The 20,884-nt window shown below is 43.0% G+C and overlaps 3 protein-coding genes across 3 annotated transcripts; 2 read left to right on the top strand and 1 right to left on the bottom strand.

The window, feature by feature from the left end:
- Window positions 1-9,973: 9,973 nt before the first annotated feature.
- Window positions 9,974-13,967, top strand: ttll9 (tubulin tyrosine ligase-like family, member 9; the record flags this gene model as incomplete). The annotated part of the gene is made up of 14 exons (XM_084436486.1): window positions 9,974-9,988; window positions 10,128-10,174; window positions 10,306-10,398; window positions 10,511-10,622; window positions 10,755-10,940; window positions 11,061-11,129; window positions 11,250-11,344; window positions 11,468-11,504; window positions 12,091-12,178; window positions 12,473-12,531; window positions 12,685-12,881; window positions 13,010-13,123; window positions 13,456-13,580; window positions 13,897-13,967. 14 exons carry the CDS (start codon window positions 9,974-9,976, stop codon window positions 13,965-13,967), a joined length of 1,308 nt encoding a protein of 435 aa, XP_084292612.1.
- Window positions 13,968-14,624: 657 nt separating this feature from the next.
- fam217ba (family with sequence similarity 217 member Ba) lies at window positions 14,625-17,930 on the bottom strand. The gene is made up of 4 exons (XM_084461955.1): window positions 17,422-17,930; window positions 17,221-17,320; window positions 17,050-17,114; window positions 14,625-16,935 (listed from the first exon to the last, which is right to left on the bottom strand). The coding sequence occupies exons 1-4, from the start codon at window positions 17,529-17,531 to the stop codon at window positions 15,504-15,506; spliced, it is 1,707 nt and encodes a 568-aa protein (XP_084318081.1). The 5' UTR covers window positions 17,532-17,930; the 3' UTR covers window positions 14,625-15,503.
- A 411-nt stretch (window positions 17,931-18,341) lies between these two features.
- Window positions 18,342-20,162, top strand: ppp1r3da (protein phosphatase 1, regulatory subunit 3Da). The gene is made up of 2 exons (XM_084462023.1): window positions 18,342-18,417; window positions 18,713-20,162. Exon 2 carries the CDS (start codon window positions 18,747-18,749, stop codon window positions 19,677-19,679), a length of 933 nt encoding a protein of 310 aa, XP_084318149.1. The 5' UTR covers window positions 18,342-18,417; window positions 18,713-18,746; the 3' UTR covers window positions 19,680-20,162.
- Window positions 20,163-20,884: the final 722 nt, after the last annotated feature.

Here is a 20,884-nt window from a genome sequence, read left to right as displayed (position 1 = left end):
GGGCTGTGAAACATTTTGAGCGCAGTGGCCAAGCTCGGTATTGCAAGCCATTTCATGCATTTGGGGTCGAAAATACTGGCCTTTATTTTCTTGTTTTAATTCTTTTATCTTTTCCCGGCACCGTCTCCCGGTGTGTGAACAATGTTCAGATCACTGGTTTCTGGTAATATGATATGCACTTCATGATGCATTATGAACAGAGATTATTTCTTAAACAGTGCTTAAACACGTGTGGACGGAGATCATTTTAGTTTTAAGACACAGTTTAAAGAGTATAGTGTAAATGTACAGTAGCCTAAGAAGATAGACGGATAAGTAGCCTACTTTATTGAGAACTCAGATTCTGTCCCAGTTGGAGGCAATACCCCCTGGATGCCAGCATTCCAACTCAAATCCATTAATGCTTAAGCACAGATCTTCAGACAAAACACGTTTGGTCCAGAGAACAATAATGTTTCTAGGAAAGGAAGGAAGGAACTAATTGTCTGCCTTTCCAAGATGTTGGCTGCAGTGTGTGATGCCTAGCTTTGACTAAGGCAAAGTTTTCCCTATGGTATGAGTAGGCATAGCATTATTTGAGGGGGGCTTAGCCTGAAGTGTTGATCTAGAGTCTGTTTGGGGGATTTTCTCCTACTGTAGTGGTTAGGACTGGGAACCTCTCCTTTGGCTAAAACATGTTGTCCTGCTACATTAGGGTTAGCTACCAAATCCCAATCCCATTACCCCAAAGTAGGCGAGGAAAGAGACCTATTTGATGTTGATATGGCGGTGATCGTGAGAATTACAGAATGTTCATTCAGTGCCATGTGTGAGCGTGCATAGAACAACAATGAAATATCAAAGTTGTAAAAATGTGTATACAGTTTGCCACAATATTTTCACTCATTGAGGTCCATCTCAGAAGCCAATTCCTTTGTGAATGGCATGTGGATATGGGATTGATTAGATACAGCATCATTATTCAATGTCAGGGAAAACATTTCACAGGACTCTTGCCTCTGAGGGATGGTCCCGTTGTGATTTATGTCTCCCACATAAAAGAGTAAAATCCAAATGGATTTTATACATATAGAACATACTTGAAACTAGAGGATCCTGTATGACAATAATACACGGAGCATCACGGTGGCACAGTACTTACAGTAGCATTTTCACCTCACAGCAAGAAGGTCCGCGGTTCGATTCCCGATTGGGACGTTGTCGGCACTGTGAATGCTCTCCCCAGGGCTGTCAGGTATTCATGTGGGGTATCTCCCGGGTATTTCTGTGCGGAGTTTGCAGGTTCTCCCCGTTTTTGTAAGGGTTTCCTCCATAAAAACCCAATACGCAAAACATGCAGAAGAGATGTTCTTCAGTCCTGTCCCTGACCAAGACTTGGACTGAGCACTTGGACTTGGTCCACGGGTGCCACTGACAATGCTGCCCACTGCTCCTGGCTGCCTCTGGAGGGGGACAGCTTGGATGGGTGAAATTTAGAGGACAAAATCCACCAGTGACCGCTTAAATGCATGTGTTTGTGTGTTCCGTGTTGCCACTCACTCACGCATGTTGGTGTAAATTGCCATGTGGCCAATAAAACAACCTTGGAGGTCTTGTGTTACACAAATGCACGTCGACAGTTCTGATTCTGTCTTACTATCTGTAGAGCGCTGTAGAGATCTGTTGTAGCTCTGAAGATGAGCTGTGAACTGCGAAGAAGCAGTGAAGGAGATACTGTTGATACCAATAGAATATCCAATCTTCACACTACACTCATTAATGGGTATAATAGCAACGCATCCATTACAAAAAAGGTGAGGTGATACTTAACCCTAATTAGTAAATATGCTTTGTGAAAAAGATTTTATACAAAGGTGTGAAAGTATGAAAAAAATCATTTTCAAATCAGTAACAGCAGCCAATTATTGTTGGATCATTCTAAACTGAAGTATCTCAATGTCCGTTCATTCCATATGGTATACAGTATTTACATTGACATGTCAATAACAAGTCTTACCCAAATACAGTAGTAAAATGTAAGGTATAGTATTTTACTCTATTTTTCTCCCTTCTTTCCAAAAGAAAAAAAACAAGGTGATTATCTTGGAACCACATTCATTTTCAAATTTGGGAACACATCAATGAGGGTGAGCAGCACAAGCACACACAGGTCCTCTACTCACTGAGTCCTAAGACTACTGTCTTTGCCGCTGGCTGGGCTTTTCAGCAGCGTGGAAGCTCGTTATCCATTTTTTTCCAGCTGGTTCGGCCCTGATTGCGGCATTGACTGCAGCTGGGGTGGAGTGTTGCCTGGGACACGACGAAGGGACGGTAAACCCTGTTGATCACCTGGCCACGCTGTCCGTGGTGCTGAATTTGGCCAGTCTGCTCGATACCTGCCGGGCGTTGTCCATGGTGCTGAGGGCTAGGTTTACGCACAGCGAGGCTCAGCCTGTGTGTCAAAGAGGCCGCGTAATGCGGCCTGCTGGCAGCCTCTTGCCAGACGGCCCCGGGGAGGATGCCACAGCGTGTCCTCACTAAGACCAAAAGGAGGGCACACATCACACCAGTCTTACAATCACTAAATTGGTTACCTGTCAATTTTAGAATAGATTTTAAGATGATTTTATTAGTTTACAAAGCACTCCATAGTCATGCACCTGAATACATGTCAGGCATGCTTTTATGACATAGCTACACCAAGTAGGTCTCTGAGATCCTCTGGCATTGACATTTTAAAGGGGTAGTAAAGGGAAAATGCATGTTTAGCCCTGTTTTAAGGTTACTTATGATCATATACAATGGTTCAGATCAACACGTTAACAAAACTAGCACTTTTGAGAAAGTCTGATGCTCTACCACCGTAGAGGGGATTCAGGAAGCGGAACTACTTATGGTAGCTATTGTTATTGTTTATGTTGCTAGGCTACCTAGTTTGCAGAGGTTTACACACGTATGTACTGCGACTAAATAGTTCTATGCTAAATATTTTAAAAAGCCTTTCCAGATGAACTAGAATCTTACTTTATGGCAAATTATGTCAGAACGCCAACTAACACCTCGGTGAGTTTCTTGCCTTTGAAATTGAGAGTTTAACATGTTTTTTGAATGATTTTTCAAGGTGCCCACCCACCTACATTGTATGACCTAAACGGTGGTAGAGCAATTATCAGACTTTCTCAAAAGTGCTAGTTTTGTCAACGTTTTGATCTGAACCATTGTATATGATCATAAGTAACCTTAATCATAAGTAACCTTAAAACAGGGCTAAACATGCATTTTCCCTTTACTACTCCTTTAACGATTCCTGGAGCCAGGACATTATTTATTCTGTAAAGCATTGTGTGCTACATTTGCTTGTATGAACATGTAAATAAATAAAATTGACTGACTTTATTCCAGTCCAAACCCTTGTGTCTATGTGACCTTCCTTCTTTGAGATACGGCCATTTCAATCCCCCCCCATTGACAATGAATGGGGGGGATTTTTCGAGTCCAAATTGCAAATAATGAATGGAGGTTAATGGGCGACCGTGTTTGGCCGGCTCTTTGGCACCCCCTTGGGTCGCAGCCAGAAGGGGGTAGGAAAGGTCTCTCCCCCTGCACCTCCAAGTCCCAACCGCTCCAAAATTGTATGGGTGATAAATTGCCCCATAGTTCACTCCTCCACTGAATTTCATGAAAATCGGTCTAGTAGTGTTTTTGTAATTCTGCTAACAAACAAACCACCCATGTTTGGGCGGCTCGTGGACTGTGGATTCGGATCCAAGCCGAAGTCGAAGCCTCGGACTCCCTGGGACACCCATATTTCGTACGCTGGCTGGTCAACCACAAAATGACTTGAAAACAGGGAAATGCTGAACTACACTGCTGAACTATTTACTTGAGGTTGGTGTTAACTGATTGTGTGATAAATGGGAAATTAAGACCACATTGAGAATATGGGTGCTAAAAGAAATCCCACAAACCTCATTGTTTATCATGTTTGTCATTCTGGTATCACAATGTGTCTACTCATTTCACCAATAATGTTTATTGTATTATGTACCCAGTTATTTATCTCAATGACACAGTCTTCAATGTTTATGTTTTATTTTTATTTTTATCTATTCACTGTAGCCTGTTCTAGTACAACAGTGGAATATCTCTCTCATTCTCTCTTCACATCTCTATCATTCATGCTCTCCTTTCACAAGCCCCACAAATTATGTATGGATATGTTTGGTGCTGTTCATCCATGCCAAATAAAAGTTCTGTCTGGCAAACATTGACCTACTATTACTCATAAACCTGGAACAGCAGCATCGGAAACACCTAGGCTACAGCCCTCTTTGGGCCAAGCCCCCAGGAACAGCTGGGCTGTGAAACATTTTGAGCGCAGTGGCCAAACTCGGTATTGCAAGCCATTTCATGCATTTGGGGTCGAAAATACTGGCCTTTATTTTCTTGTTTTAATTTTTTGATCTTCTCCCGGCACCGTCTCCCGGTGTGTGAACAATGTTCAGCTTGCTTAAAGATTCACGTACATCATTGCAGGTTGCCGTTTCCAATTCCTACTGGATTTCGTCATCAGCATGCTCATTAAGGTCATTTCATTTTCTGTTTGCTCTATCATGGTTTTTCACACAACTGAGGTTTGCAGCAGCAGATTTTTAAAATGCTGTCAATCCAATCAAAACTGGCCAATAGAGACGTGGTCCCACCAATACTAGAAATAGGTTTTTAGCGGAGCGGAGCGGACCGCTGTCCCTGATGCTAATAATTTGCCAGAGGTCCGCTTGCCATTCGATGTGCAAATGGCCAGGAACCTACCAGCGGATTTGGCCGGAGGTCCGCCAGCTTGTCCATCGGGGTCCTGCTGTAGGTCCGCTAGCCTTGTGTTATCTGGGTTTATCCCCTTACCTTTGTCCAGAAAAGAAGTTGAACCAATTGCAGCAAAATAGCTAACGTTACAGCAATCATCAGTGTAACTGCTTTAGCCACTTAACGCTACCATTAATGTTATGGAAGCTGCTGTTAGTTGTTGTGAGATCATGAGCTTACTGGCTATCCTGCACTTATTGTGCTGGATTAGCATTGGAATTGATGTGTCCTGATGTGTTAATGTCATTTCAATTAACAGCTATTTCAGTGGCATGACTAGCTTCCGTCCTACCAGTCCTGAACAGAAACAAGCCAGCCACGCACATAAGCCAGGTTGGACCTGGCCTGGTTTCCATAGACATGGGGAAAGAAAAGGCTGGGGAAAGTAACTCTTTTTTCTGGGTATCACTCAAAGTCAAAAGCAACTCTTAATTATCACACTTTAAATCATTGGGTCCATTTTTTTTTAGAAGCCACACATCTTCCAATGCCTTATCCAGTTCTTTTAATACATCCATGGTTTTGGCTGCTAGGTATCAGGTCAGGATCAAGATGGCATGCCATCCTGAGGCGATGTTTAAACTAATAGGCTATGGTTTCCTTTTAAAACACATAACTTTTGCTACACTACTCCGACATTTTCGAGGCCCAAAGGTAGAGATTTTTGTGAAACACTGACCCAGGTTTCATTTGAATAGCCTACTCTGATTGCATTGTAGCAGGGTTTCCCAACCTTGGGTCCGGGCCCACCTTAGGGGGGCGCCAACAATCGCAGGGGGGGCGCCAGGCCCCAGACAATTTGAGGCCTTAATCAATCAATCAATCACCTTTATTAATCGGACACTGGTCCATAGAAAAAACACATACAACAATATAAATACAAGACAGGGATACAAAAAAGGGTTTAAAACTCAGTGTAGAAGGCACTGGTACCAATATGTCCAGAAGTGGGAACTGTATCTTACAGTGCTAAACTTAGCAGCAAGAGAATTTATAGGCTACATCAAGTTCCTAAGCAGAGCCTCAAAGGTGCTAATTCTTGCCGTGCTGAACAGTTCACTGGCACTACTCCACCTGGGGCCTCATTTATCATTGAGGTACGCCTTCTTTTACACGCTCTTTGATAAATGAGGCCCCTGGGCTTGTTGAAAACTATTCTGAAACAGTCATTGTAGGCAACCCGTAGTTTGTGAAAGCTCTCCTTTTTAAACTTCACCCACAAGGGGGCAGTATACAGCGGGGTACAAAAAGTTCTAAAAAAATTTGAACTTCACATAATCGGAACACCAGTAAAATCTCCTAGCCAGCATATTAGCCTGGGCATACAACATGCTGCGCTGTCTATACATGTCATCATCATCTAACATTAGATCCCTAATGATATGACCCAAATACTTCTGCTAACAGACAACATTTTCTCTGACAAGTAGAATGGGAAACTGAGGTCCTTAATATTAGCTAGACAAAGACTCATGTTATTGACATGTCACAGCAATTTTAACAAAATACGTGATCATATCTGATGAAGGGTCAAAAAGCCTTGTATTTACAGTACTACAATACCACATAAATTCAACAAATTAATCTGAGACTATGAATCGTGTCAACATTAATATTACTGCTACTTGCGAAGCGCTTCATGCACCCTAACTTACACCTGATGGAATCCATCAAGTGTAAGTTAGAGGGCTCTGGGGAAGGAAGGTCGGGAACCCCATTGTAGTGTGAACAGGCAGGCTTTTGAAAGTCCCAACTGAATGGCGGTCAATGAGCAGTTATCGTCAAATGTTTTGGGCACCCCGTCTCGAATTGTTAGATACATCTTAAAGAGGGTGTATACCAAATTTGGTGCTTTTATCCGCGGCGTAACGATTAGGTCATTTTTCTGGGATAATCCCCCCTACTACAGCTGCACCTCCAGTCATCAGTCCAGCTCCTGAAGTTTGCTCAAGACACCAGGCTCATTGCACTTATCTAGAAGATCCAATGTTCACACTACACTCATCAGTAGGTATGATAGCAACGCATCCATTACAAAAAAGGTGAGGTGATATTTACCATAGTAAATATACTTTGTGAAAAAGATTTTATACAAAAGTGTGAAAGTATGAAAAAAATCATTTTCAAGAGAGCAGCCAATTATCGTTGGATCATTCTAAACTGAAGTACCTCAATGTCCATTCATTCCATACAGTAGGCTATATTTACATGTCAATGACAAGTCTTACCCAAATAAAGTAGTACAATGTAAGGTATAGTATCTTACTATATTTTTCTCCATTCTCTCCAAAAGAAAAAAACAAGGTGATTATCTTGAAACCACATTCATTTTCAAATTTGGGAACACATCAATTTTTGTAGCTCATCAATGACTCACAAATTAGCAATATGAAATGTGTTGGTGTGAATAATTTTTACGAAACAACTTTTATCTGGTCTACATTGAAAAATTAAAAAAATGGCGAACATTCCATTAACTCAATACAATAATTGTGTGAGGCTCTAACAAGCCTGACATCATTCCCTCATCTTGTTTTGTTATTCTTTGATAGAAGGCAGGAGTGGTGACATGGTGGTCAGCCAATTCCACTTCTATGTGTCTGTGATGTGTGTGTGTGTGTGTGTGTGTGTGTGTGTGTGTGTGTGTGTGTGTGTGTGTGTCTGTGATGTGTGTGTGTGTGTGTGTGTGTGTGTGTGTGTGTGTGTGTCAGGTTGGCTGAATGGATGTAGCTATCACAGCATGAGGTCAATTGCAACTGCAACAAAGAAGGCATTCTCCATTTACCTTTAGACCATTCTTCGTAATATGCTTACAATTAGGAGGCATGCAACTATCCCTGATGAAAAGCCAGCTGTGAGAGCCTAGGGGATAAAGAGAGAGAGAGAAGCAGAACAAGAGGACAATGGGAAATACTACCCTCCAGCAATATGGTCCAACACATTGCAGATAATTATTGTCAGACATTCTTGGTTAGGGGTTTGTTGCCACCCAGTGGTGAGGTTCCATAGGTGACACCTTTACTTGAAATATCAATTCAAAGCAGAGAATTTACTTTAACAAGTCCTTGGCTGCTTCCTACTCTACTCTCCCTTATCTTACTATTCTTTAACTTTTTTTTTCATTTTCTGTTTTTCACTTTCATGTATTTCATTACAAAGAAAGGCATTTGGATTTATTCTAATGTATCATAAGCAAAAGTAATTTATCTCTGATAAAGGTTTTAAAAAGGAGAAGAAATATAATGTTGAACATTCAGGTGCTATCGTGTATTATTAGTCATGGAGGTATAAAGGACTTCCTGCCCTTTTTGGGGTTGCCATGACAACAGATGTTGTCCTCAATTTACAAATCTGGCTCACGTATCAAGCTAGCTGGCCAGCTACTGTAGTTAACGTTAACCTTACTGTATGTCTAGACTTATTGCCATTATCCACCTTTAGCCATCTTTAATATAATGCAGGTGCATGTGTATTGAAGACAGATTGCGGCAAAGGTCTATAAAGCAGCTATGTATAAGACAAAGGTGAGAAAAAGAGTGTAAAATACTTGTGTCAGGTTGGCCGAATGGATGTAGCACTGGCTATCACGACATGAGGTCAATTGAAACTGCAACAAAGAAGGCATTCTCCTTTTACCTTTAGACCATTCTTCTTAATATGCTTACAATTAGGAGACATGCAACTATCCCTGATGAAAAGCCAGCTGTGAGAGCCTAGGGGATAAAGAGAGAGAGAGAGAAGCAGAACAAGAGGACAATGGGAAATACTACCCTCCTGCAATATGTCCAACACATTGCAGATAATTATTGTCAGACATTCTTGGTTAGGGTTGCCACCCAGTGGTGAGGTTCCATAGGCGACACCTTTACTTGAAATATCAATTCAAAACACATTTACAAGTCCTAGGCTGATTCCTACTCTACTCTCCCTTTTCTTACTATTCTTTAACCTTATCTTTACATTTTTTGTTTTTCATCCATCCATCCATCCATCCATCGTCATCCGCTTATCCGGGGTCGGGTCGTGGAGACAGCAGTTCCAGTTTCTGTTTTTCACTTTTACGTATTTAATTACAAATCAAGGCATTGAGATTGATTCTAATGTATCATAAGCAAAAGTAATTTATCTCTGATAAATAAATACAAAATTAAATGGAGAGAAAAAAAAAGTTAAATATTCAGGTGCTACTGATTCTGATTGGACAATCGCGCATTCTATCATAATGTAGTCTGGGGCCTTTCTCGGTTCGCAGTTGTTTCGCCGGTCTAGAGCGGAAGCGCGATGACGCATCGCATAATCATCCGGTCTGGACCGGAAGAATCGCATAATCATCCGGTCTGGACCGGAAGAAGAACAGTTGTTGTAATGTTTTTACTGTAGGCTGCACATGGTGAAGTTTCGAGTAGATAACATTCGCGATGGCATCACCAGCATAACACAGACGAAAATTGTAAAAGAAGATGCGAGGAGAACTACCGGTTAAGGAAAAATAAAGCAAGCGGATGTTGGAGGCGGGCTCTACAGGCTCGAGCCGGATGAGGGGGCGGGCTTAAGGCAGTGAAGTAAATAGAGGCTCTTCTCCCCGAGGAGAGACTGGTGACGCGAGGCTAATCATAATGGAGCAATAATCATCGCTGCCAAGGGCAACACAATATCTATGGGCGACCTTTGGAGGTTGTCTGAAAGTTGCTGAACATTCTCAACATAACGGTTGGCTTTTGAAAAGCGCCAATATTGCCCAGGCACACGGAACCAAGTGTTTCTAGGGACGCGTTGCTGAAGCCAGATAGTTTATTTGTGAACACGAATGTATAATGAACAAAATTAAATATCTTTTAATCAATATTTCGTCTCTGTGTATTAATGTCGTTGGTAAGTAGCCGTGTACCCTTCAGTGCTCCCTCATGGAGGTATAAAGACTTCCTTCCCTGTTTGGGGTTGCCATGACAACAGACGCTGTCCTCGATTTACAAAGCTGGCTCACGTATCACGCTAGCTGGCCAGCTTGTTAACGTTAACCTTACTGTTTGTCTAGACTTATTGCCATTATCCACATTTAGCCAGTTTTCATATTATACAGGTGCTGCATGTGTATTGAAAACGGACTGCTGTGAAGGTCTATAAAGCAGCTATGTCTAAGACAAAGGTGAGAAAAAGAGTGGAAATACTTGCGTGAAGCTAACGTAGCCCTCACATAGTCAGATGTTCAATCCCTTAATAACAATTGTTAATGGCTAACTTAGATAACGATAGCTAATTTGGTAATTCGTTCTGATTGACATTAGACTGCCGGGTACAAGGGCCCCTATGGCTATCAGAAGAGGAGAGAGGGGTGAGTTTTTCTGACTGCATGGTCGCTGATAGTGGGCTTTATAACGTTAGCTAGGCCTACACTGCATTGTGGGAACCCATCCAATTATTAGTTTGTTTGTGAATTAGATCAATGGTTGTTTTTCTTTACAGGGAAGGAAGAAGCTATGTGCGTTACAAATGTGGCCTCTTAAACACCATTCAGGATGTCCTGAGACAAAGACCTGGCTGGGTTGAGGTTAAGGAGTGAGTTGTGTTGTGTGTGTGTGTGTGTGTGTGTGTGTGTGTGTGTGTGTGTGTGTGTGTGTGTGTGTGCGTGCGTGCACACCAGTGTTTCATTTGTTTATCTACTCTGCAGTGATGGAGAATGGGATTTTAACTGGTGTGATGTTGGGTGGCTGAGGGAAAATTTTGACCACTCTTACATGGAAGAGCATGTGAGGATATGCCACTTTCGCAACCATTATGAGGTCAGTCAACCTCTGCTCAGTGTTGGTTTTGTGCCATCGACTGTAACAACGTTGAGTCATTCACATTGTTTCTGTGACTAAAATGTACTCTAAGTGTGGTGTGCATTTCTTTTTTTGCTTCATGTTGTGCAGCTGACTCGCAAGAATCTAATGGTAAAAAACCTCAAAAGGCATCGTAAAACCCTGGAGAGAGAAGCTGGCCGAGTGGAAGCGGCCAAATGTGACTTTTTCCCCCGCACCTTTGAACTGCCCAGTGAATACCACCTCTTTGTAGAGGAGTTCAAAAGGAGCCCTGGCAGCACCTGGATCATGAAGCCGGTGAGGGGAACTGCATTGGAACTGACATTTCACATTAGCTCGGCTCGGTATATTGTCATCATATCATTGTCAATTGTACGTACGACTGAAGTCACATGTGACTTGTGAATTTGTGTTTAGGTAGCAAGATCCCAGGGGAAGGGTATTTTCCTGTTTAGAAAGCTAAAAGACATCATGGATTGGAAAAAGGTAACAACGTGCAAAACATGAGAATGCTTCCTTTGAACTTCATGACACACAGGCAAACACACATACTCACACAAACACATCCACACAGACACTCACAGTGCGATTGTTGTGTTTGAATAGGATGGGAGCCGCTCAGAGGAGCAGAGAGATGAGACCCAAGTGGAGAGTTATGTTGCACAGCGTTACATAGAAAACCCCTACCTCATTAGTGGTATGTCACAGTTAATATCTCTCATTTGTAATTTGAAACAACCGCAAAAAGAAACAACTGCAGGCAGTATAATGATACTCATAACATTGCTCATTGTTAACTTCAACTTTTTCTGACTTAAAGGTAGAAAATTTGACTTGAGAGTGTACGTGTTGGTGACCTCAGTAAGTATGTATCTAATATGACACTAGTCCGAAATGAACATGTTAGAAGTCAGAAGTGATAAGAAGGTTAAATGTGTCTACTGTTATGGAAAACATTTGAAACATTTACTGAAACATTCATTTAGCAATGTTTCAGAGTAGATTGTCTTTCAACCAGTCACTCAACAGTTTAGAGATTCAAAGAGACAAGGCTATCTGGTAGATAAGAATCAGCTGGTGTTGACTCTATACTCATAATATAGAATATCTACGTATCCACTCAACTCCCAAACACTTCCTGTTTCTCCCATGCCTAGGGGCTATGAACTCCTTTGAACTGAGATTTTAATGCTGAACCCCTAAATAAATTGTCAAACTTACTGTTGCAGAGCCTATTGTGGTTTTGGCCTGTGTCAGTAGATAGGAAACACTGATGGTAAATTAGCTTCCCAAACTTCCTGGAGTTCCTTGGTAAAATGGCATTCAGGTTGTAACAGAATCTGAAGGGATTTTTTTTAAATTGTACCACAACACAGTATCAGTATACTCAATTACTTCATTTTATGTAGGTACAAAAGATGATTTCTGTGTGTGTTTCTCTTTTTAGTATATCCCCCTTAAGGCCTGGTTATATCGAGATGGCTTTGCCCGTTTCTCCAGCACCAGATTCTCTCTCAGCAGTATTGATGACCAGTGTATCCTTATCATCTCAATCCATCCTGTATTCTTTCAACAGCCCATCTGTTATTTTCCACTTAATGTTATTGGCTCACAGCCAAATATATATACTGTACATACATATGCATGATTGTTAAGTGAATATAGCCTGAAATGGCATGCAAATTAATAACATCCAAATTGTGATCTACAGTACTCTTTGTAGTCTTTTGTTCGCGTGGCATCTTTCATCACTTTCCCCCTGGGGCGACCATAACACGTACAGTAGGGTACAGCATGTTCCCAAATCTCTCCTTAATACTTCCATTAAGATGTCCACCTCACCAATGTCGCTGTGCAAAAAACAGCACCAGATTATGATCCTGAAAAGGTTGGAATTTAACCTAGGATTTATGAAGGTTTTAACATTCAGAAAAGAAATAGAACAAGACATTTCTCTTTCTACTTTTCTCATTCTCTTTTTGTTTTGTCTTTTCTGGCCTCTGTCTCGTTCCCTTCAATCCCTCCGCCCTCCTCCGTGCAGGGCTGTAAGTGGCAGATACAGCAGCTGCGCCGGTTCCTGACCGCCAAGCATGGCACAGAGACCGTGGAGAGCCTGTTCAAGGACATAGACAACATCTTCATCCGCAGCCTGCAGAGCGTGCAGAAAGTCATCATCAACGACAAGCACTGCTTCGAGCTCTACGGCTATGACATCCTGCTCGACCAGGACCTCAAACCGTGAGAGGCCTCTTGTCAATCTGAAGCTTTATGGGCTGCCATATTGTAACCTAATGATCGTCTTGAATGTCACCAGCGTCGGCACTGAAACTCATTATGCTCTGTTGTCTTTCTGTGCGTGTTGACAGGTGGCTGATCGAGGTGAACGCCTCTCCCTCTCTCATGGCCAGCAGTCAGGAGGACTATGAGATGAAGTGTCGGCTGCTGGACGATACTGTACACATAGTGGACATGGAGGGCAGGTACAGGACAGTACCGTATGACCATGGCAAACTCCAGTCCTTAAGTATATCTAGTTTAAGTATATCTAGTTTAAGTATATCTAGTTTAGCTTCCTGCCCGCAGACCAAGGGAGTACATCAAAGTTATTGTCTGTATTTAAACTAACAGTTACCCTGAAATTTCTGCTGCCCCTTTTAGTTCATGAAGAGGCCTGGTAGGTGAAAGCAATACAGTGAAACTCTATCTGCTCCTTTCACATATGACTGGCTTACTAAGCGGACGAGAAGCAGAGGTGGTTATTGAGAAGTGGGATGCAGCCTGAGGTCTCATAAGTTGTGGTTTTTCTCATTAGGTTAACGGGCCGAGAGAAGAGGGTTGGCGGCTATGACCTTATGTGGAACGACGGGCCCGTCTTCAGAGAGGATGTGAACCTTGAAACACTGGGCAGTTCCTGTTACACTGCTAACACTCACTTAGGTAACTGTCAGACCATACTGAAGCTAAACATTCAGCTTCACCATACTCTCGTCAGGGTTAGTTCTAGCCAGTGGAATCAAGTCTGTCATTACCTTGCATTGGAAATTAGCAATAGCTATACATGCTATGATGCAGTTCTTTGGAAGATTGCTGCGCAACCTAACAATGTACATTGTATCTGTCCCTATTCAAATAAACTATAATGAATGAATGACCTGAAATGGAAGGAAAACCTAATTGAAAATGACAGGCCATAATCAAGTCCAGACCAAAGCTTTTTCTATGAATGTGTTATCATAATGTCTCTTTACTACAGGGTGTGTGAACGACAGAAAGAAGCAACTCCGGCAGCTTTTAAAGCCCTTTCCAGGACAAAAAAGGATATGATTAAAAGACCAGGGATTTTGAAAATACATTATGTGTAATAAATCTTTATTTTCTTAAGAGGCCCTGTATCTTGTCTCAATGTACTGTGGTGACTCAATGAAAATTGCTTAAACTTGAAATGAGTGCAAAACATATTTATTTGTATGCCTTACAAATAACTGCATTCAACATTGAGAAAATATGTACCACAATCTTTTTGCGTGCGTGTCAACATTCATTATACCACATTACAGACCCTGGTCTATGGCTTTGATGCATTATACAGTATCAACATTAAATAAATTAAGCGAATGGGTGCAATCTGCTGTATACTGTACACATCACAATTATCATCTTTATGGATTGATAGGCATTCTAATGTAAACACACTGAATTACACATACAATGTTCAAGTAAGAAGCACACTTGTAACAATGAGATATGTTTAGACGTAACAGCTTGAAACCAACACAAGGACTACAGTAAAGGCCTATTTGAATTTCATAGTATTACAATTGACCAATGTTGCAGCACAGTAAACATATCAGAAAATGTACATTCATCATTTCCACTTAACATATATTCTGATAAATGGAAAATGTAAACCCAACAACGTCAAATACAAATCTAACTGTTGAACACAATATCTATCATAAATAGAACTATGGTGTACAAAATCTGGAAAAATATGCATTTTTACATTTGTAGCAAACATTAGGCCTACACTGTCTCTCTTGAACAAAAAGCTCAGCTCTAGGCAAAATATTTGAATAGACTCCAAGAATTAAAGTCTATACAAACAAGAGAAAAGCCCTTATAAAAAAAACATTGCACATCTAAGATATGCTACAACATTCTTATTCAATCTGAACATACAACACAATTTATTGTACCTCTCTACTAGTTCAACAACTCATCTCTTGAACCAACAGATGGACACTTCCTGAAATAAGCGGTGCAAAAGAAATAAATGAAAACCTCCAAGTAACATCAAAGAAAGAACAGCAAGAATATAAATTAAGGAACATATAGTACATTCCAACACCAAAAACCACTCCACTAGAAGGATAATAGTGCCAGCTAATGTGACTACGAGAGAACTGGAATGAGCAGGATTTTAATTTGATTGTTGCGTGTTGAGCTGGTTCAATATATATTTTACAGTTAAGACTATGCCTTACCTATTTTTCAATAACCTGTACTGACAAGTGACTGTACAGTGCAAAGTGCCGTGAGCCAAGGTGTTCAGTGTGCCTAAAAGCCTTGCTAGGACGGTTCTACAGTAGCTCATGTAAAGGCATTATAGTCCTGGTCAAGACTGTGTTCCCTAACTTGTTTCCTAACATTCCAACAACAGTACTACAATATTGCTCATATACTATGACTGGTTTTATCGTTTTTATGTCACAATATGACTGAAATTAAAGAAAAAGTTTATTCTATCTCATTGTTTTGACCTTTTTAAGGCTACAAACAACTGATTTGTTGATCGTGTTAGTAATGCACTGATAATTACACACATAGCAAGCATAGCTTAAAGATCTTCTTCTTGAGTGGTTATTTTGCAACAAAGTTAACATTTTTTGCTTTCCCATTCTGCTTGGCGCCTAGTGGTGCTTTGGAGAGAGATGGGGGCTCCTTTGTTGTTCTTTTCACCCCAATTTTGACCTCTTGACCTCCTCCTGCCTCAGTCCTCTGCCGGTCTCTCTCGCCTCTCTTAGTGGTGTTCATCTCTCGTTTACTCCCGGAGTTAACACATCTCTCCGTGCTAAGTCCTTTTACCCCGCTGGACTCCTTCCTCCCCTCGGTTTCGGAGTTAGCTCTGACACGGCCCTTCTTCACACCAACTTGCCCTTTGCTATTAGCGCTAGGCTCCTGGGAGGGCTTGCGGACATTGCCCACCGTTTGCGTGTGTTTCACGTTGCTCCTTCCCGCTGAGGAGCTTCCTGGGGTTTGTAGTCCGCCTGCTCCTCCATGGCTGCTTCCTGTGGCTCTGCCCTCAGAGGAAGTGACCCGGTTCTCACTGCTGCTCCTGTTTGACGGGGCCCCGGGCCTAGCTCTTCGCTCAAGCAAGGGGCTGAGGCGCGAGTGTCGCTGGTAGGCGTAAGCAGAGCAGCTCCCGTTGCAAAGCGGGTAGCGGATATGACAGTGGGGGCACACGGGGAGGCGGGAGACCTGCTGCTGGGTGGAGGCAGGAGAGAGTGGGGGGTTGACGGGGTTGACAAGGAAGGCCCGCTGGCACTGGCGCGGGCCCTTGGGGGAGTTGAGGCGGGTAGGGGGCGCCGTGTGGGGCCGAGAGGGGTGGGCAGTAGCAGCATGGGGAAAGCCTACAGGCCTGGGACGGACCCCGGAGGGCCTGCCACTCTCTGCCTGCACCGTCTGGATCTGGAGCCACTCTAGCTGCAGCAGCCTTTCCAAGTACTTCTCCAGGGGGCCCACGGGCTTGGGCCTTGGGGCGCCACGGCCCTCCGTGTGGAGGAACACCGCCAGCTGCCGGAGGCTCCAGGTATTGAAGGGAGGCGGCAGAAAGTCGGGGTAGCTGTAGCTGGGGCCGTCACTGTCATCACTTGAGGCCCCGCAGGGTCCTGGGAAATCTGGGGGGAAGTCGTTGGAGTTGATGACCTCAGCACGGAGGTTGAGATGGGGCGGAGTACAGGGCGTACAGGGGGAGGGGAGTATGGGCAGTCGCTCAGAGTCTGATAGGTCGCTGGCGCTGTCAGTATCGTCTTCCTTCGATTCGTAGTGCCTCAGCGACTCCAGGGTGGGAGCTTGAGCGTGCGTGAGAAGGTGAGCACAGGCTGGCCCCTGACGTAACCCTGGTATAGGTGACAGGGGAAGAGAGAGAGCCCTTCTGCTGCTGCCCAGGGCACCATGGTTCTGGTCTAGCTCGGCGCAACATAAGGACGTCTGCTGCACTTCCCACTTCTCTTTCCTCAGAGCTAAAGAGAGCTTGGGCGGTTTAGGCTTTAAGACTCCTTCCTCCTGAGGGCTGTGAAGAAAGGTGATGGTGGTGTTCTTAGAAATGTTTTGGCTGCACTAATGTACTACCATATTTTACTTCACTGGTAGTTACTGTACAATGTGAGAACTACTGTAAACTTACCTTGATAGTTTGGTTGAGTTCCGGGTAGTGGCAGACTTGACTCTGCTCCCTCTATATTGAGTAGTCTAAATACAAAAAAGGAAAACGTTATCCACATTATAACCTTCTGCTGAACTGGTGCGTAATTGAATGAATGTTTTCGTAAGCATGCTGTCTCAGTAATTCACTCGCCTTCTGGGCTGTTGGCACCGTGTCCTTATCCTGACCCGGACTTGGGAGGCCGTTTTTCACCGGAATTCCTGCCTTCTTCATCTTGTTACCTTTCTTTGAACTGTTGAAATAGCCGAGAAAGTCACTATTTTCATTACGCACTATGGCAATAATACACGGGTTAAATTATGTAATTATCATTGTAAGTGGTTCTCACGATACCTGGTGGTAACTGGCCCATTATTTTCAGCATTTTTAGCCCAAATCTTCTCTTTAGACACCACTCGTTTCAGGGTCGTGGACGCTGTGCGCTCCTGGATGATTGGTCCCATGATCTTGGGTAGAGGACTGCGGCTTTCAGCCCAGTGCAAAAGAATATTGTTCTAGCTATAGACACCACCAACCTAAATCCTTGGGGTATTCTACTATTAGAATGAGGGTAAAACCTTCCATTTTGTCGAAAGTGTTGCAGTGCATCATGCGCAGAACTTGAGCGTCGATTCCCTACAGTGCGAATTAACGGTAGCCTACTAGATTCCGTGTAGTAGACCAGCTCCAAGTGTCGTCGTGTCTACCGCAGGTCCGCAGAACGTTTTGTACTCATTTATAAACCGATGCCTGAAGCAATGGTACTTGCATGCGTGTAGGCTATGTCGCCTTCGGTATACTGTACTACGCAAACGCTTTTGTTTGGCTTCCAAGTGTAAGGTTTGTTTACCAGCTGATGTCTGGTTCTCTCTGCCTCCTGCCTGCCTCCGCACAGTGTCGCCTGAGCATGACGGGAGTTGTAGTAATAATAGCACTAACGCTTTTACGGAAAAATAGGCTGTTGGGGGTTTTATGGTTAAAACATACCGGCAAAAACATTTGCATTGACACCAGGTTCAGAGGACGAAGTCATGTACAAGCAAAGTTATCAGTAACACCCACGCACATCACTGAATTTTCACTAAATACTTCATTTCCCATAAGACTTCTTTAACAAAAAAAAATACAGTAGCTGCGCACATACTTACTGATCTTCAACGACACATTTATTTGATAGTGATCTGCTGTTTATCTACTTAGGTCATGCCACATACAGTGCATATCACTGAAGGGTTGTCTGCGCAGTGACGCACGGAAATATGCAATGTCTTATAGAATAGTCACTGCAAATGGAAGACACGTCCTCCAACCTGCGAGGCTGTTTGGCTACTTTTATTACATTGTTTGATGGTGAGATGCAATTTGATCAAGTGTATAGCGTTAGAACAGCCGACTCAGGTGTGCTCAGATGAATATAGATACGTAGGCTACTCCGATACTCGAAGTTAAGTCCACTTACAAAAGTAACATGGGACGATTATGAGAGCAGGTTCCATATCACAGGACACCGTGTCTTTCTCACAGGCTTTTGCTTTCTCGCATGTCCATTCTCAATTGCATAAAAATGATTTAAATGTATATTTTAATTTCACTAATTAACATAATTCTCACCCAATAAATCTGATCCATTTGCCTGTCCTCCAAGGGGTGCTGGAGTTCCAGTTCCATCGCTGAAGAACATGGATGGATCATGGTCCATCGGACAGAGCAGGATTCCCCCCAGGTCCAGAGACCCAGAGGTTCCAGTCTCTAAGGCCACAAGCCAGGCCTCCGGGCCCGGCCTCACCATCAATGTGACTGAAATGCTCAAGTCCAGTTTTAAACCTGATACAAAGAGAGAGCCAGTTCGAATCCGCCCCCCTAGTCCAAGGCATTCTGCCCCCAGAGAACTGGAGTTCAATCGGAGGGTCTCCTGTGAGCCCAAGCCCAAACCCATCATCCGAGGACGCTCACGCTCTCTGCCGTCCACCAATGAGAGGAAGAGGCACACCCGTAATATCGGGGTGCGTTTTGTTGATTCTCTGGGGCTGGACCTAGAAGATGTGAAGCTCTTCAAAACTGGGGAGGACCCCTTTGTGCCACAACATGTCACCTTCAGGCTGTTGATGGGTGCAGAGTTAGCAGGGGGTAAGAACTTGGAGATTTCACTGCCATATCTGAAGCCAGTGTTCCTGCAGCAGCCCGGAGATGAGCCTGGGTTTCACAGACGTCTGTGCCAACAGAGAGTGTGTCTTGAGAGGGTCTTGTGTTTTGAACTGGGCATCATTGGAATCACCCAAGTCCTCAACCTTGACTTCGAGAAAGAGGTTATTGCACGTTACTCTTTCACAGAGTGGAGGAGCTTCACAGAAACCAAGGCATCCTGGGTGTCAACTCTCACCAAGTCCTGGGAAGGAAGAGAGGGCCAGCTCAGCTGTGACACTTTTCGCTTCCACCTGCCTGTGCCCCCCTTCCTGCAACCGGGGGCTGTGCTAGAGTTTGCTATCCGTTACAAAGTGTGTGGAACTGAATGCTGGGACAACAACAACGGGCAGAACTATAAATTGGTCTGTCATAGCTACAAGCTTACTGTACCCAAGGAGTGTGAGAATAGCATGGTGCACTTTATTTAGAATACTGAAGAAAATAGAACCTCTGAAAGAAAATAACCAATAGGACACTTTTTTTGACTGTTCCAAGCAAGTCCAGTAATTTGAATCATTAATAATCTATGGTCATTTGAGTGACAATTCACTGGAGCACCAAGTTGTTTAGCCAAAGCATCAGTGCCACACAGACAGAGCAGCTAGTCTATGCTTGGGTTATCTGTGTCATAATGGTTTTGTAACAGCACACATACTGATGCAGTGCATGTTGGTTTTAGCAAAGGCACTTTACTTTAGATCTGAAGATAAAACTGACATATTTACCACTGAGCACATTTCATTGTGAAATATTTGATTATGTCTAACTTAATGCACTTTTTACCTCTGTGATTTCTACTGGTTGGATGTTTTATAGTATATTAGCGTATGCATTTGTAATGATTTTTAGTCACTGACTTACTTTTAAGAATTTCAATGTTGTAGGGAATCCATGTAATGGATGAGCCAAACATTCCCACTATGCAAATTCCATAATTTGATTTAGGAAGTTACGAAATAATTAACCAGTGCATTGTTATGCACTGATGCATATAAATGTACACGTAGAAGTGTTTAATTCAGATTCAGATTAAAAAGCATTGATACTGTCTTGATCATTCAGAGTGCGCCTCCATTGCGCTCTAGTTCAAGTGGTGCGCGCGCATTCACATTGCCATCTTTCGCGCGCTCCCAGACTCACCGACCGCTGCTGCTCACTGAGGAAAATGTTCAGGTTTGTTGACAGGTTACCACTAGCTTGTTAATTAAACTAACGGTAGAGTAGTTAAACAATCCAGTCTTTTGAAATGTTAGTCTGTTGACCCAGGACTACTGTTAAATTAGCTATTAGTTGCCATATTCAGCTACAGGACCAGCCAACTGTAGTGCTAGCTAACGCTAACGTTACCTAATCCTAGCCAACTAACGTTAGTGGGCTAAGAACCAGTTGAGGTTCATTGCCCTGTTTAGCTAGGCATACGTTTCTAACGTTATACCTTCTTAATCTAGGCAATGAGAATACTACATTGACCTTTCCCTGTAGTTTGTGTGTAGTAATAACTTAAAGTTAAGCATTTTGATTGTCCATTATAGAAGTTGAGAGATCGAGCGGTAGTGAGTGGATGAATGATGGCACCGTGTCAGGATCAACAGGTGAGATACAAGATATCATACTCAGCATATGTTTTATGAGT

Source organism: Borostomias antarcticus, assembly GCF_949987555.1.
Source record: "Borostomias antarcticus genome assembly, chromosome: 3".
NCBI classification, from domain to species: Eukaryota; Metazoa; Chordata; class Actinopteri; order Stomiiformes; family Stomiidae; genus Borostomias; species Borostomias antarcticus.
The sequence above is the reverse complement of the archived record's forward strand: the minus strand, read 5'-3'. Positions and strand labels throughout refer to the sequence as shown.

Bases quoted from the DNA above. Each gene is read 5' to 3' on its own strand.
- fam217ba (XM_084461955.1), bottom strand. From the start codon at position 17,531: ATGGGACCAATCATCCAGGAGCGCACAGCGTCCACGACCCTGAAACGA. The intron at 17,115-17,220 runs GCGAGTGAATTA...TTTTGTATTTAG, and splicing joins CGGTGCCAACAGCCCAGAAG to ACTACTCAATATAGAGGGAG. The intron at 16,936-17,049 runs GTAAGTTTACAG...CTTTCTTCACAG, and splicing joins AACTCAACCAAACTATCAAG to CCCTCAGGAGGAAGGAGTCT.
- ppp1r3da (XM_084462023.1), top strand. From the start codon at position 18,747: ATGGATGGATCATGGTCCATCGGACAGAGCAGGATTCCCCCCAGGTCC.